Source organism: Pipra filicauda, unplaced genomic scaffold, assembly GCF_003945595.2.
Source record: "Pipra filicauda isolate LSUMZ 115617 unplaced genomic scaffold, ASM394559v2 scaffold249_size1133689_pilon, whole genome shotgun sequence".
NCBI lineage: Eukaryota > Metazoa > Chordata > Aves > Passeriformes > Pipridae > Pipra > Pipra filicauda.
In genome coordinates this window covers 611525-627351 of record NW_024104364.1, presented here as the reverse complement: position 1 = coordinate 627351, position 15827 = coordinate 611525, and the positions used below count along the sequence as shown (strand labels likewise).

Genomic DNA, 15827 nt, shown 5'->3' with positions numbered 1-15827 from the left:
GAGCACCTTGCCCCGTGCCCGGCTCTCCCCCCCTGCAGAGGGCCTGCGGTAAGAAGCGTGTGAAGCAGTATTCATCCAGGGCTGGCCCTGAAGCTCATCGTGCTCCAACAAATCCAGTATCCTGCTTTTTATGGCTTTTTAACAACAAAACTCCCCAAAACACACGCATACACCCCCCCCACCCTCCCCAACCCCAAGCAGAATACAGAGCTAAAGCACAGTTTAGAGTTAAGGCTCATCCAGATTTGACTAGATATGGAGACTGTAAGGCACATATTAGTACATTCATGTTACTGTTAAAAAGCCAAGACTATAAAACACCCCCCCTGCCCCTGACACACGAGGATACTGCATGTGTAGGCCTGTTACCTTTGTTGAACACAGATGGAAAGACAACTCAGAGCCCGTTTAAAAATGAACACCTGGTTTAAACACTTCTCACGGCCGCCCAGCGCCAGCAGAGCTGTGCCCCGGCCGCCCCGCCAGGGCAGCAGCGCTTCCCCGACACTCCGGGATTGAGACCGGTCCCTCACATGCGGCTCTCCTCCTCTTTGACAACATCCTCAGAGCTCTTCTGAGGAGAGGGGGCCGAGGAGGCCACGTCGTTGTTCGCCTCTTTCGGCTTCTCGGGCTCGTCCACGTTGGTCTCCTCCTCCTTCCCTTCCTTCTTCGCCTTCTCCGCCTTCTGCTCCTTTGCCACCAGACGGTAGTTGATGCCCATCCCAATGAAGAGGTAGATCCCAGCAATGATGAGGACGACCCCACAGGCCCAGTACGTGTACTTGTAGTCACCATACATGTCATTGAGCCTCCCTGAGGGACAGAGAGGGGACAGCTTAGCGAGATCCCCACAACCCGGAGCAGCTCTTGGGTTATGTTGCCAAGAGCAGCCCAAACCCATCACCCGCACCTTCAGGCAAGGACCTCTCCCGCATTCCTTTATTCCCTGCTCCCCCACCCCATGCCAGGGGCTCAGCCCCCACTTCCTCAGCCATCTCTCAGATGCCGGGGTGGTCTCCTCACCCCTGCCCCAGTGCCAAGGGCTGCCCATTGCTCAGGGGGACTCGCCATGGCTCAGCAAGGCCAGGCAGGACAGCCAGAGTCATGGAGCCGTTAAGGTTGGAAGAGACCTTTAAGATTAAGTCCAGCCATCAACCCAGCACCACCACAGTGGTCACCACTAAACCACGTCCTCAAGTGAGTCCCCCTTACCTAGCACAGGGGGTCCCAGAAGCACAGGGCAGCACTCCACGATGGTCACCAGGCCGACGGCGCTGGAGAACCGCTGAGCTCCCACCAGGTCCATCAGGGTCTCAAACAGGATCGAGCTCAGCCAGCCAAAGGCAAAGCCAAAGAATCCAGCATAAATGCAGAAGCCAGCATAGGTGGTGGACATGGGGACCAAGAGGTGGCAAACCCCGTTGTAAATCACAGAGATGGCGAAGAAATACTGGACGCGAGGTCTGATCCACTTGGTGTTTGCCACCAGTCCCATGGAAGGTCTAGCCACCATGTCCACGAAGGCCAGGATGGAGAGCAGGAAGGCTGCAGACTCACTAGGGATCTTCTTGCTCTTTGCATAATTGCTGAGGAAGACCAAGGGAGCGAACAGCCCAAAGAACATGATCACATTGCCTGACAGATAGAGCAGGAAGCCCCTGTGTGTGAATAGAGACAGGTCCAAGAACTTGTTGATTGTCTGGAAGAACGAGCTCTTCTCTTTCTTGCTCTTGCCATCGATGAGGTCTGTGCTGGTGTCACCATCATCCTTTTTCCCTGCCTTCCCAGCCTCCTGCTGCGCCTCCTTACTCTGATCCGGCTTGGGACCTATGGGCCTCATCAGGGATCCGGCCACACAGCAGTTCAGCAGGAGGCCACCGAGGATGAGGAAGCTGCCACGCCAGCCAAATATGCCAAAGAACATCTGGTTGACAGGTGCCAGGGTGGAGAGGAAGACAGGGCTTCCTGCCATCGCCAGCCCGTTGGCCAGTGGACGCTTCTTGAAGAAGTACTTGCCGATCATGGTTAAGGCTGGGTTCAAGTTGAAGGCGAGTCCAAGGCCTGCAAGAGAAATGTGGGGCTCAGGACTCAGGCACTGAGCCACAGAAGGGCTGGTGGGACAAGCGGGGTTTCAGTTGTGGGGGTTTCACAGCTCCATTTCCAACTTAGAATCATGGAATCATTAAGGTCGGAAAAGACTTGTAAGATCACTGAATCCAACCATTAACCCAGCACTACCAGGTCCACCACTAAGCCATGTCCCCAGTGCCACATCTACATGCTTCTTAAACACTTCCAGGGATGGAGACTCCACCACTGCCCTGGAGAGTCTGTTCCAGTGCCTGACCACCAACTTCCCAACTGCACAAGCAGCAGTGAGCCCCTGTTGCTGGCTGGGGAGGTACCAGGCAGCGACAGAAATCAGAATTTATGCCAGTTTATACACATTCCTTAATTATCACTGGGTTTAAGACGCTCCTGTCGCTGCTCTGCTGGGGCAGAGCCATCACTTACCCCCTATGACCCCAACACAGAAGTAGAGCTCCTCCACCGTGTTGCAGAAGGAGGCTGCGATCAGCCCGCAGCCCGAGAGGCACCCGCCCGCGATCATGATGGGCCTGCTGCCGTACTTGTTCACCAGGATGCTGCTGATGGGACCTGGGGGACAAAGGAAATGCACCCGAGGTGAGTTATCTTTGCATGAAAGACAGGACATACACACACACACAGGTACACTGCAGCTCTGCTGCCAGAAGGTTCCAGCGTTCACACAGTGATGCTTCACCCAGGGAGGGAACTGGGGTAAGGGCAGGAGGAGATAAGAGAATCACCAAATGGTTTGGGTTGGAAGGGATCTTAAAGATCATCTAATTCCAACTTCCTGCCATGGGCAGGGGCACCTTCCACAGGTTGCTCCAAGCCCTGTCCAACCTGGCCTTGAACACTTCCAGGGACGGGGTACCCACAGCTTCTCTGGGTAACCTGTGCACAGGGAAGAATTTCTTCCTAATATCTAATCTAAACCACCACAAGAGTAGGAATTGGTTAGACCACAGAAAACTTTGATTTCTCTGAGGAAGTTGCCTTCTGTGGGCTGAAACAGGAGCTACTTAGGCACCAGCTGCCCCCAAAAACAGGGGTTTGGGACAGGGTGAAGCCACCTGCCCCATGCTGTGGCCTCTGCCTTGCCTGCAGCCACCTACCCGCCACAGGCTGGGGTCTCAGCAGCAAAGCAACTGCACAGCAACTGCTCATCTCCAGCCAGAGGTTTCTTACCAAGACCAGACAAAGTTGTGAGGAAGCATCTTCTGTGGGCACAAGTGAAGCTCCCAGGGCTTACAGGAGGAACAGCACTGCCCCAGGAGAAGGGGTGCTTCTGTTTTCACTGCTACCCCTAAGGCAAACAGGACCCAATTGCCCTTTCAAGTGCTTCACTATCAGGAGCTTTAATCCAAAGCAAACAGTGATTAGATAATGCCAAGCATGCTCTACAGACACTAAAAGGTATTTAAATAGACTGGATGTTCATCCAGTGAATATTAACAGACCCCGCTTTGCCATTAACAGACAGAGAGGTTGTCAACATGTTGTTCATGGATCCTCAGATGCTACTTGACCTTTTTGCCCAGTTTAAACACAGCCTGGAGAAGGTTACAGAGGCCTTGGAGCTGCAGAGGCTGCCCCCAGCCCCACAGCATCCAATGTGGTCCCATGGGAATGGGTCATGGCCCTGGTCTCGTGAGAGGGAGCAGCAGCACCCAGGAGGTGCCACACCACCCCAAATCCCACAGGCTTCCCCACAGAGCATTCAGCACTTTGCTCAGCACTGGACCTTGAACTCAGAAACATGATGCCCCTGGACAGAGTCTAACAGCACCCATGGCCTCCCCTCCAGTAAATCCAGCCAGGGAGCAGCAGGATCCAAGGACAGCCAGCAGGAAACTACCCAGCTGGGTAGTGCCAGGTGTCCTATTGCTCCAGTGCAATTCAGACCCTGCAAAGAGTCTGGGTTCAGGCAGGAACAAGTGGGGCAGGAGGATGTTCCTGTGCTCCAGCAGCTGGGGGATGAATCACAGAAAATCCTGAGTTGGAAAGGATCAGCAAGGATCACTGAAGTCCAGCTCCTGGCCCCACTCAGGAAGACCCCAAAAATCCCAACATGTGCCTGAGTGTTGTCCAAAGGCTCCATGAGTTTTGTCAGGCTTGGGGCCGTGACCACTGCCCTGGGGAGCCTGTTCAGTGCCCAACCACCCTCTGGGTGAAAAAAAAGCACTTGGGCAAGTCTGGGGTACTTTTAGCATCCCTGGCACCAGCTTATAAGCAAGTGGTTCAAGACCAGCAGTTCTTGGAATTTAATGGCAACAGATCAATGGGGGCAGGAAAGACAGTGACAGTGTGCACAGAGGGGGACAGGGGGACAACCATGACCCCAGGGCTGGAGGAGGCAGCTCTCACCCCTGCTGCCAGGCAGCTCCAACCGGTGCTGCCCTCAGGGCACCCAGAGGAACCAGCTCTGAGCTATTAGGAGAGGAGGAATGGCCCAGATTGGGTCTCATTAAGGCAGTTACACGGTTTACAAGCTTGTTATAACATCGGAGCAGGGAAATGTGCTGGTCGCTTCGCTGGCTGAGCGAGGACAAAGCAGAGCCTGTTCCCTCCAAAGGAAAAGCCTCGTGCTCAGCCGGGAGCTGACGTCAGCTCCTTTGGATGCACAAACGCAGCGAGGCCGCGGGCACCTCGCCAGCTGGGGATGGCAGCAGGACAAGCTCCCATTTGCCTCTGAAGTGGCCACAACAGCAGGCTCCCAGTAAGAGCTTCTTTCAGCCCAGCACAAGGCCGTGTTTGCAGGCGGGTACAAGACCCCGGGGTCTGGAGACCAGGAGCGCCCTGCTTGCTCCTCACCCATTAAAGACAAGCATAAAGCACACGGCTGGGGGATTAAAAGCCTTCAAAAGGCAGTTGCTGAAGGGCAGGGGAGGGGAGCTGCTTCAGTTTAAGTGGGTTTGCCTTATTCTGCTCATGTCTCTGTACTTCCAGTGCACGTTGCCATCCTCAAACAGCACAAGCTGCTCGTGACACTGCTCGGCACCAGCAAGGAGGAAAAGGCAGCACGAGGCTTCAGTGCACTCCAAGTACAGCTGAGCTCACCAGAAAATGGGGACAAATCCCTAGACAGACCCACTGTACACTGAATTTAAAAATAATAATAATAATAATAATAATAATAAAAAATCAATGTCTTATCTAAAAGAAAAGTGCCCCTGGGAGTGAGGTTCCCACACATGGCACAGCAGCTCCCTGGCCTTCAGGAGGGTGCTGGGAGCAGACACAGAGCCCATAGCCCACTGTAACAAGGACAAGGGCAGAATTACACAAGTCATAATTCCCCGGAAAGATTTTACTTACGGCTTTGCAGAGGAGGACAGATTAACCCGGTTTTTGCATTCTGGGCACTAAATAGAACTTTCTGAGCAACTTCTTTCAAGAAAACTCATTAAGGGAGGTTTTGCTCTCACATAAGGAGAGAATTCCAACTTTTAGCAAAGTTTTTGGTTGTTTCACTATGGCCAGGTGGGCATCACCAGCCCCAGCAGCAGAGCAGCATCCTGTGCTGTGACACAGGGGCACAAGCACTGCTCCCGCTTACCTCCTGCATACATAACAGCCAGCATGATGGACGAGATCCAGGAGACTTTGCTGCTGGATGCATTGAAGATGACCTCAATCTCTTTGAAGAACACGGTGATGGACTTGGGGAAGGCATAGGAAAATCCAATGGAGATGAAGGCTCCGACGACCACGGCCCATCCCCATCCTCCTTCAGGAGGGGTGTATCCCACGGGGCCTCCGACGGGCGGTGGCATCTTGAACCAAGTTGGTGACGACTCAGTTGGGGTTCAAAGATCTGCAAGGGACAAAGTGTTGCCTCAGATGAGAGCAGACGCTGCATCCCTGCTCCTGGCACGCAACTGCACAGCTCGAGCCCTGCTCCCAAGGCTGGCACAGCACCAGTGCCCCCACCACCTCCAGGAGAGCTGATCTGAGGGTTGGGAGCACTTGAGGGGCACCAGCACACTGGGCCACCCCAAAACACACACTCGGATTGCAGCTGGCCTTTAAGAGCCCTGGATAGTATGTATTTGTAAGGGTCAAATCTAAGATATGACACCCTGACCTACACTGGAAAGGTCAGGCAGTGTCTGGGACAGCAGCAGCCAGGGCTCATCTGCGTGAGCAGAGCCCCCACAGCATCTCCAGGAAACCTCAGCACTTCAATATCCCAGGAAGCCCTAGGCCACCTGGAGCAGGAGCAGCACACCCAGGTTATCGACTGCAGGCACAGTGACTGAAATAAGTCCCCACACATGGGCCAGGACTGCTAAAGAGCAGTCAGGTGTCACAGCACACCCATCACCCCTAAAGGTCAGGGCCTGCAGCTAAACTTAGCCTGAGCAGTGACCAGGGAAGGCTCCTGTATGCTGCCAGGGAAGGGGGAGGTGGATCCACAGGGAGCAGCCCCAGCAGAGCCCGATTCCCAGGGGACTTGGCCCTGCAAGGGCATCTCCTGACCCAGCTGCATCCAAACCCCTCTCCCCAACTGAAAGGTGGGTTTCACAAAACACCAAAGCGTAAAAAACAATTCACCTAAAAAGATGAAACCAGAAGGGATTACAGAACAAAATAAATGGGGAAATGTCACACAGGCTTGCTGAAGTGTGGAATCCCCTTGGAGAGGCTGAGCAGGGAGAGGCTGATTGGGAGCGATCCAGAGGCCAGCAGGGTCGGGCTGCTCATAAACAGGCCCACGCTGCAGCTGCTGCACAGCTGGATCACACCCCGGAGGCACAGCTCCTCCAAACCAAGGCTGCTCCAGCAGAGCAGCATGAGCCATCCTGGGAGGAACCACAACCAGGGCAGCTGCTCACAAACGTGGGTCACAACATGCAAAGCAACAGGAATTGCTACCAACCCCAGAACTCCTGTGTACCCCCAGGGGTTTTAGAAGACACTTTCTGATGCACCACGGCCCTCCCCAGCCAGAGATCACCCTGCCCCTATTAAGCACCATCAGCCAAGGAGGGGACACTGGGCTCCTTCACCAGAGCCCACCCCTCACTCTGCAGCTTGCTGCTGAGAAAAAGCCACCTTGGAGCCAGAGAGCCTTTTCCAGAGCTCGTCGGGTCACACCAGGCACAGCGACAACTTCAAAGCAGCGTGGTGCTGGCTCTGAGAGGTGCAGCCTCCTATTTATAGCACGAATCCGCCCCAGCTCGCGGCGATTACCATCTCATCCTCATCCATGGCTGTTGACATGCCAGCATCTACCTGGCACGTCCCCATGGCACACACCACAGCACTGCGGGCGCCTGCCTTCTCACTCGCTCCATGTAACTCCGACACACATCCAAGGCCGGGATCAGGGTGTCCCACCCAAAGCACAGCCCAGAGCCACGGGGAGACCCCGCTCCCACCTGGCACCGGAGGCACCAGCAGCAGTTACCTGATACAGCACCGGGTTTGCCAGAGCCACCCGACACCTGGCCGTGCTCAGGTGATGCCCCGGAGGACCCACGCGAGGCGAGAGGAAGCAAAGCACGGGAGGCCGGATTCCATAAGCTGCTAAGACTGGTTTAGCCTGACCCAGACACTGGTTTCTCGCTGGCAGGGTATTTTCCTGCATCCTGGCCAGTGTGACACATGACCATCACGAGCAGCTCCGAGCCACCCGCCGCTCCAACAAAGGAATCATTGACAAGACGCTGCCCCTGGCACGTCCACAGCTGAACTATGCCCGGGAGCCACAGACTTTTTCCTCTGATTTCCTCTCTGGGACTCTCAGGGATAGCTTGACCCACATTGGGATCTGGCTGCAGGCAGATCCTTGGGCCAACACATCTGTGGGCACCCACCTGGCACCAGCAGTCAGGGAGGGAAGTGCCAGAGGCTCCTGATGCACTCTGGCCTCTCCGGACATGGAGCAGTCCACCCACCATGAGCACCAGGAATTGCTGAACATCCCCTCCCCACACTGGAGTTCCCACCACCTCTTGCTTTGAGTCACATTGAGCTTTCATGGCCTTCAGTGAACCTTAAAGCCTCATCTAACCACACTGATTTATCCAAAACATTTTTTTAAAAGCTGAAACTACCAGGTGTTGGCTATAAAAACTCCCAGCACGGAATACAATCTACTTGTGAGCACTAATTAAAACTACAGGCAATAAAAGCCATCCAAGGCAAAGGCTGGCGGGGTGCAGATGAGGTGTTGGGGATTTTTCCCTTTTGCTCCTGAGACACATACACTGGTTTCATTCTACCACTGCTCCCGAGGAGCTCAACTGCTCAGGAATGACTGTGGCTTGGTTCACCTATTTGTTCTTCCCCTGCAAGCAGCATTCCTCCTCCTGTGGGTGCTGAGGTGGCATCTCTCTGTAAAATAAAAGGCCTCTGGCGGGTTAGACATGACCTCTCTTGCATTGCTGAGGCACAATGAAAAACCTTCAGCTGAACAAGGTTTTGAGACCATGAAGCAAGATTCCCAAAGCCTGACGCCAGAGGGTTTACATGGGGAGTTCTGCATGCCACAACACTTTTCCCTGACTCATTGAAAATCCTTATTAAGAAAAACCAGTTTTAGAAAGCTCATTCTCAACCGCATTAAGGCTTCTTGCTGATTTCCTCCTTGCCTCCACACAGAAATAGTTTCAAAGGAGCGAGGGAAAAAGAAAACAAAGCACATGTAAGGCAGGCAGCCTAATTGGAAAGATTCCTCCCCTTTGCAAAAAGGAAAAAAAAAAAAAAAAACACTCAGAACATAGTTATGACATTTCCAGCTCTGTTTTGGAAGAGCTGCAACGTGTAAGACGTGTTTGGAAACCAAATTCACAGCTGCCAGGCAGCCAGCTACAGTTTGCCCTATTAGGAAATAAAATAACCGTATTTGCAGTAATTAAGACTGATGAGACCGAGTAATGAGTGTGAGTATCACATCTGCTCCCTGCTGAAGTCCTGACTAATCCACAGGAATGGGTAGCCTACAGCCACCCTCCTCTGCACAGCGATATCGGGAGCAGGAATGGAGGCAATGAGGACGGTATCACCTCGAAACAGATCCTACAGGAGACTAAAGCCCTTCCATCTCCGAGGTCCCACGCACAGGCACTGTTATCCCTTCTCCAAAGGGGCCTGGAACAGGATGATTTCAAGACTTTTTAGTTACATAATGCAGCAAATTGCTGCGCTTTTCAAAGCCTGGATTGGCAGGACTCCAGCACAGAAAGACAGAGGCTCACATTTATAAAGCACTGCAAATGCTGCAAAGTATTTCTGGGGCAAAGCCTTTATGAAAGTGACCTCACACCACTCCTTTTTGGGGTCAGAGGAAGAAGGACATCCCCCACCCACGGAGGGGCTGTGCCTGAGGACAACACACCTCTGCCTCTGCTCGCACATCCCTCCAGCTCAAAGCTTCCCTGCTCGGGGCATACACTCATGGCATCTGCTGCTGTGTAAACTCACAAAGCCTTTCCCATGCTCAGAGTGCCTGGGACCTGGAGCAGGGCAGCCAGGGAGCCCCAGCTCCTGCTCCCATGGAGCAGGGCAGCCAGGGAGCCCCAGCTCCTGCTCCCACAGCCCACCCCTATCCCAACATCCACGCAGGTTTGTGCCACTGCCGGCAGAAGCTCACCCGGCACACCTTGGTAGGTGTGAAGTCCACAGTGACTCATCCCAGCCCTGCTCTCTCTGCTCCCTGCCTTCTGCTCCTCTGCGCTCTCCCAGCTCCAGAGCAGGACGTAGCAATGTCTGGAGAGAGATCTCCACGGCAAAAAGAAGTCCAGGGATGTCCCAGCTATACAGCGGCCATTTGGGTTCCTTGTGCCTTTGTCAGCTGGCCCCTGCCTTTGGCCTGGGAATGCCAACACTGAAACAAGGCAGGATGGGCACAAAGCTGCCCCTCACCAGCAGCACAGATCCCACTCCCTGGGGGTACTCCTCCCTCAAGCCCCCAGCAGAGAGGGGGACACTGGTCCCCAGGAGCCTGTTCCTACCAGCCCCATCCCAAAGCACAAGCCAAAGGAGAGCCTGACACACATCTACCCCTCCCAGCAGAACCTCCCAAGCCCGGCTCACCACAACAGGCTCTTCCAGTGCTCAGCACAGGGCCATAAACATCCCATGGGACATTTGTCCAACGCTGGGAGCTGGCAGACTCCCGGCATCCCTTTCTGGTCCCTGAAACTAAACTGAGATCTCATGCTGGGGAAATGAAGGTGTCCACAGCCAATAACACTTTATAGCTTCAAATTTGGCCCTTTTATGGCCAGAAACAAGACAAAATCAAGATTGTCAGGAGCTAATGAGACACCACTTTCACCGGTTTTAAGCGGGTTTAGGGCATTAAGCGCAGAGCTGTAATTCCAGCGAGCCCCCACAGCCGGGGTTTAACCTGGCAGCACATGGCCTACGTGACTCCCCGGCGCTTCCAAGGGCTCTGCACCAAGACAATGGTCGATTGAGGCCCCGCTCAGCCCCAGCCCTCGCTGCCGGGGTGAGGTGAGGTCAGCAGCACGGGCAGGGCTTGCTCGAGGCCGGCTGCCCGCATGGGCAGGCTCAAGGTTTAGGCCAGAAGCAGCCGGGCCCGCTCAGTGTCTCTCCCCACCAGGGACGGTCAGTGCACCCCCAGACGTGCCCTGGTCTGCCGGCCCAACACGCAGACAGACAGACAGACGCCACGGGGCACGGCATTGGCAGCTGCCCTCCTCCAGCTCCACCGCCAGCACGAGCCCTGGCCTGCAGAGACACAGATCATCTTGCTCACCCTGCCGGGCAGGACCATGGACCTTCCCTGGACACCTGCCATGGACCTTCCTGGACACTCACCACGGTTCTCTTCAGCAAACACAGCCTTCTGACCTCCAAAATGCTCCCCAGAGTAGCATAGGCTGTGAAAGGCTGTGAGCTGCCCTGCAAAGTGAGATTTTGGGATGGTTTATCAGCAGCTTTGGGGAAAAACAACCAACCAGATCGAGTGAGCAGCTATTTCTGCCCACCAGAGGAGCTCCCATCCAGGGATGCCATGCCTGGTTGTTAGCAGCAGTTGGGCTCAGCTTGCCTGAGCAAGGACCAAGCACCTTACTCCAGCATGAAGTCAAGCTTAAGCAAGCTACCAACAAGCCCAAGTCGAAAGCCTAGCTTATTTCTACACCAGAGCCTGGCTGTGGCCACAGCTCTCCCAGAGCACTCTGACCCAAAACCCTGTGGCCAGGCTGGTTACAAGAACATTATGTGCAGCAGCTCTTGCCTGTCCTCTGGGCTCACATTGGCTTCAGCTCCAGGCACAGCACGCAGATCCCCTTCTCTAACTGTGCCCATATTCCTAGAGAAAAGGATTCCCACAGCACCGGCTGCCAGCCAAGTCCCCCAGTCTCAGGAGGGGACAGGAGGTGCTCAGCCCCTGTATGTGGTCTCACAGTCCCACCCCGAGCATGAGTCGTGCTCTGCCAGGACACAGAGCTGATCCTCCCCGCACCAGCAGTGCTCAGGAACGCTCCCAGAACACCCTGTGCCCGCCAGGAAATCCTCAGAATGAGAAAAATGTGGTACGGAATAGCACCGGCATTCTTTCATCAGACACCCACACTGCCAGCCAGGGACAGCTCCCGGTGTCTTGGCAGAGCAGGGGGCTGCAAACCCCCAAAAAGTCACAGTTATCACTGTCCAAACAGAACTGTCTCTCCCCTAAGAGCAGGAGCCTGAGCTTTGCTCCCACATGATTGTTGCCTCTGAGCCCTCAAACCAGGGATGAGGGAGCACCAGGATGGAGGTGGGATACTCACGCTGAGGACCAAGGCAGCACCTGCAAGGAGGTGGGAGAGGAGGTCACACCAGTAGCATGCGGGTGATTGTGGTTTCAGCAACTAACTACAGCTCCACACGGATTTTCTTTGGCTACAGTACAACTGCAACTACACTGCAGCGGCTCTAAGGGCACGCTTGAAAGTGAGTCAGCCGGTGAGAGGCTCCCACTTTCTTACAGTCACTGTTACAGGCTGATTCCAGAGAAGGAAATAGGAAAGGCCATAAAAGTGCAACAATAGATTTGCACTATAGCACTTAATGACATGCACCTCGCCTCCCGAGCCTACGTGCGGCTTTTCAACTCCTCATAAAGGAGATATAAAATGACAGCATGAAAGTCACTGGGTATTTTCCACCTTAGCTGCCAGATACATCAGGCCAACTGTGCAAAGTAAGAGCCAAAAGAAAGCACATGCGACCATTCACACCTTTTGTAGGGAACACCTCCTGGAAGGGAAGGAGGCTTCACACCTCCTAGAGGGGCCAGGATGGGCACAGGCACCCCCACGACTTTGGGGCAGGGAGGTTTGCCATACAATAGCCAAACCTGTAATTACAAGATCACTCACCCCAGCGATTCATCTAAGACTGAGAAAGCCCCTTCCCACAAAGCTACCAAACAGGAGCTCAGGGGGTTTCTCCACACCCAGCACATCCCAGCTTTTCCCTCCCCCGGCCCATTTCTCAGCCCTGCTCCTTCCCTTCCAGACACAGCCAAGGAAATCTCAGAGCAAGAACACCCAGGAGAATCAGCCAGCACTAAATTACCTCACTTAGCATGAAAATGGGATGCCTGTGCACCACAAAAAGGCTTAAGGCTCACAGAAAGGCACAAAAACAGAATCATTAGACCTGGTTTCTTTTGACGCAACTAAGAAAATCCATCTTTTTCCTCAGAAGGAACTTAAAGCACATGAGAGAGAACATGAGAAACCCTGGTGCAAAGGGCCCGCTCTCGCACATCAGGGTGTGAGCCTGCAGAAAGGGTTCAGAACATTTGCTGTCCCAGGGAAGGACACAAATCCCACCTCTCCTCCTGCAGCTACAAGTGACCCACAATTTTCTTCTGATCCTCTTGTTCACCCTCATCCCTTTTCCTCAGGTCAGCTTCCAAACCCTCCAGCACTGCTCATCCTTTTGTGACACATCTGGGGGCTCTGCCCCGAGCCAGGACACCCACCCCGGGCAAAGCAGCCCAGCAGCACATCTGGAGCCCAGCCGCACGCAGCTCCCCAAACATCTCATTCTGGGGCCAGCAAACACCTGCCAGAGGCCACTGGGCTTCAACCAGAGCAAGTAGGTGCCAGCTCGGGGAGCGTTTCGACAGCCCCTCGTTACGGAGCGAGTGTGAGCGACCACCAGCCACCAAGTTCCAAGGGTCCGACCTTCCCGCTGCCGATCACCGCAACACCTCAGCGGCCGAGTGACAGCCCACCCGCACACCTGAGGGCGGGTGTGCGCCTCACACACGTGTGGCACCGTCGGGACCTCACCGCTTCCTTCTCCTCCTCCCTGAGCAAGGCAGAAACAGGCGTTAAAGGCGCCTTTCCCGGGGCCGGAGCCCCGCAGTCCCTCCCGCGAACCCCAGCAGCGGATCGCGGCGCTGAGGGACCCGGGCGGATCAACCACCCGGCCGGCCTCGAGCGCCCGAGGTCCAGCTCCGAGCACCTGCCCAGAGGAGCCGCCCGGGGCTGGTGTGAGCGATGTGGAGCCCAGCCAGGGGCTGAGGGCTCCGGGAGCGCTCCCCATGGGGACGGGGGGCACCCCAGAGCCCTAAACTCACCCCCAGCCGCAGGACACGGTTCCCACGCGGCTGCCGGGCCTTCCCTGCCTTTATCAGCCGCCAGACACATGCAGTAATCGCCCCTTCCCTGCACCCCGAGCGCTTATCGAGCACCCTCAAATGGTGCGGGGACCGTCCCGCGGAGGCGCCCGGGGAGCGGCCTGAGGGGCTGGGCCCAGCCCCGCTGGGGGGGGGGGGAACGGGACAAGGAGCCCCCGGGGCAGAGACCCCCCCTCCCCGGCCCAAGAGAACCCCCTCTGGGGCAAGGAAACTCCACCTAGGGCAGCTGGGCAACCCAGGACCCCCAAGGCCACCACCAGCCACCCCCAGGCCCGGGCCCCGCCGGTCACCGGGAGAAGGGCGCGGGGGGATCCCCGATCCCCGGGGCGCTGCTGCCGCTGAAGGAGGAGCGGGGGCGGTCGGGGCAGGGCGCGTGTAGGACCACGCGGCCACCCCGGAGCGGGGACAAAAACACGGCTTCCCCCCCTCCCGGGGGTCTGAGGGAGCCGGGGGGGGGCCGGACCGGCGGATCCAACGCGGGCAGAACCGCCGCGGTGTAACCGACCCGCCAGCGAACCGAACGGCCACGGCGGCGGCCGCGAGCCCCGGCAACGGCGCGGGACCCTCACCGGCCCCGGGCAGCGCGGAGCCGCCGGAGCGCTTCAGCAGCCGGGGGAGGCTCCAGGAGTCACGGGCTGGGGGGGGTTCCCGCAGCCGGAGGAGGGGGGTCCCAACCCCGCGCCCGCCCGTCCCCGTCCCGCCGCGCCACGTGGGCCGGCCGGGCCCTACCTGCGGGTGCCGCCACCGCCGCCGAGTGCGGGCGCCCCCGCCCCCGCCGCTATAAGGGGCGGAGGGGCCCCGGGGGCGGGAGCGGGACGGGCCCCGCCGAGCGCCGCCCCCCCGCGCCACGTGCGCCCCGCCGGGCCCCCCCACCCCGCCCCCGACCCCTGCCCGGCCCCGCCACCGGCGGGCCCGGCCGTGAGCCCCGGCACGTACCGCCCCGGCCACGCGGGGCCCGGCCCGTGCGGGGCCTCCGGTGCCGGCGGGACCGAGGACCGGGACCGGGTGTGCCGGGAGGCCGGGCCGGATGCGGCCGCGACTTTAACCGGCAGAGCGGGACTTCCCTGAAACTTGTCCCACGGGGTGACTCGGCGTGGGGTCAGGAACGAGGGGTGCCCCTTGCTCCCCCACTGCCGGGCCCGGCCGCTTCACCGCTCCCGGGGGTCCTGGCCCTGATCCCAGGGATCCTGGCTTCGTTCCCGGGAGACCTGGCCGCACTACAGGGGTTCCTGGCTCTGCTTCCAGGGATTCTGGCCCCACTCCTGGGGGCTCCTGGCCCCACTCTCGGGGGTCCTGGCCCTGCTCCTGCGGGGTCCTGGCCCTTCTCACTGAGGTCCTGGCCTCACTCCTTGAGTCCTGGCTCCAGTCTCCAGGGCCCTGGATTCAGTCCCAGGGGTCCTGGCCCCACTCTCGGGGGTCCTGGCCCTGCTTTTGGGGTCCTGGCCCCACTACAGGGGGTACTGGCCCTGCTTTTGGGGTCCTGGCCCCACTACAGGGGGTCCTGGCCCTGCTCACAGAGGTCCTGGCCCCACTCCTGGAGTCCTGGCCCTGTTCCTGTGGTACCTGATCCCACTCTTGTGAGCCTTGGCTCCACTCTTGGGGCTCCTTGCCCCACTTTTGTGGTCACTGGCTGTGCTTTTGTGGGTCCTGGCTCCACTTTTGGGGGGCCCTGGCCCTGGTCTTGGGGGGTTCTGGCCCCACCACTGGGGTCCCTGGCCCTGCTCCTGGGAGTCCTGAACCTGCTCCTGGGGGTCCTGGCACCGTTTCTGGGGGCCCTTGACCCCCTCGGGTGCAGAATGCTGCACAGTGTCTATATCCAAACTCATCGGCGCTTAAAAATCCATTAAAATTAAAATCCTGACATCCACCAGAACATTTCTGATTGTCACCGGCCTCACAGGCAGCTGCACTCCCATGAAAGCAGGGATGCACTGCCGGGGGAAAGGCATTTCTGGTGGATCACAATTATTTCTGCCAGATCCAGCCCTGTGCCCCAAGCTACCATGTGCCCAGGGATGTGGACAAGCTGGATGCTCTAGTCATTCCCCTCAAAATCTGGCTTTCCGGGATAAAACAGGCCCAGGCCCTGCATGCCCAATGCCTCAGTGTATGGAAGAGGCCCTTG

The 15827-nt window shown here is 57.2% G+C and overlaps 1 protein-coding gene across 4 annotated transcripts; it reads right to left on the bottom strand.

Annotated features, from left to right (window-relative positions):
• Positions 1–407: 407 nt before the first annotated feature.
• On the bottom strand, positions 408–14500 carry SLC16A1 (solute carrier family 16 member 1). 4 transcript variants are annotated; one of them, XM_027746237.2, is made up of 5 exons: positions 14432–14500; positions 5648–5905; positions 2515–2658; positions 1213–2061; positions 408–813 (listed from the first exon to the last, which is right to left on the bottom strand). In XM_027746237.2, exons 2-5 carry the CDS (start codon positions 5862–5864, stop codon positions 530–532), a joined length of 1494 nt encoding a protein of 497 aa, XP_027602038.1. In that variant the 5' UTR covers positions 5865–5905; positions 14432–14500; the 3' UTR covers positions 408–529. The 4 variants fall into 4 exon arrangements, with proteins under 4 accessions (XP_027602038.1, XP_039237873.1, XP_027602037.1 ...); XM_039381939.1 differs by lacking the exon at positions 14432–14500 and adding an exon at positions 13920–14183; XM_027746236.2 differs by lacking the exon at positions 14432–14500 and adding an exon at positions 13993–14183.
• Positions 14501–15827: the final 1327 nt, after the last annotated feature.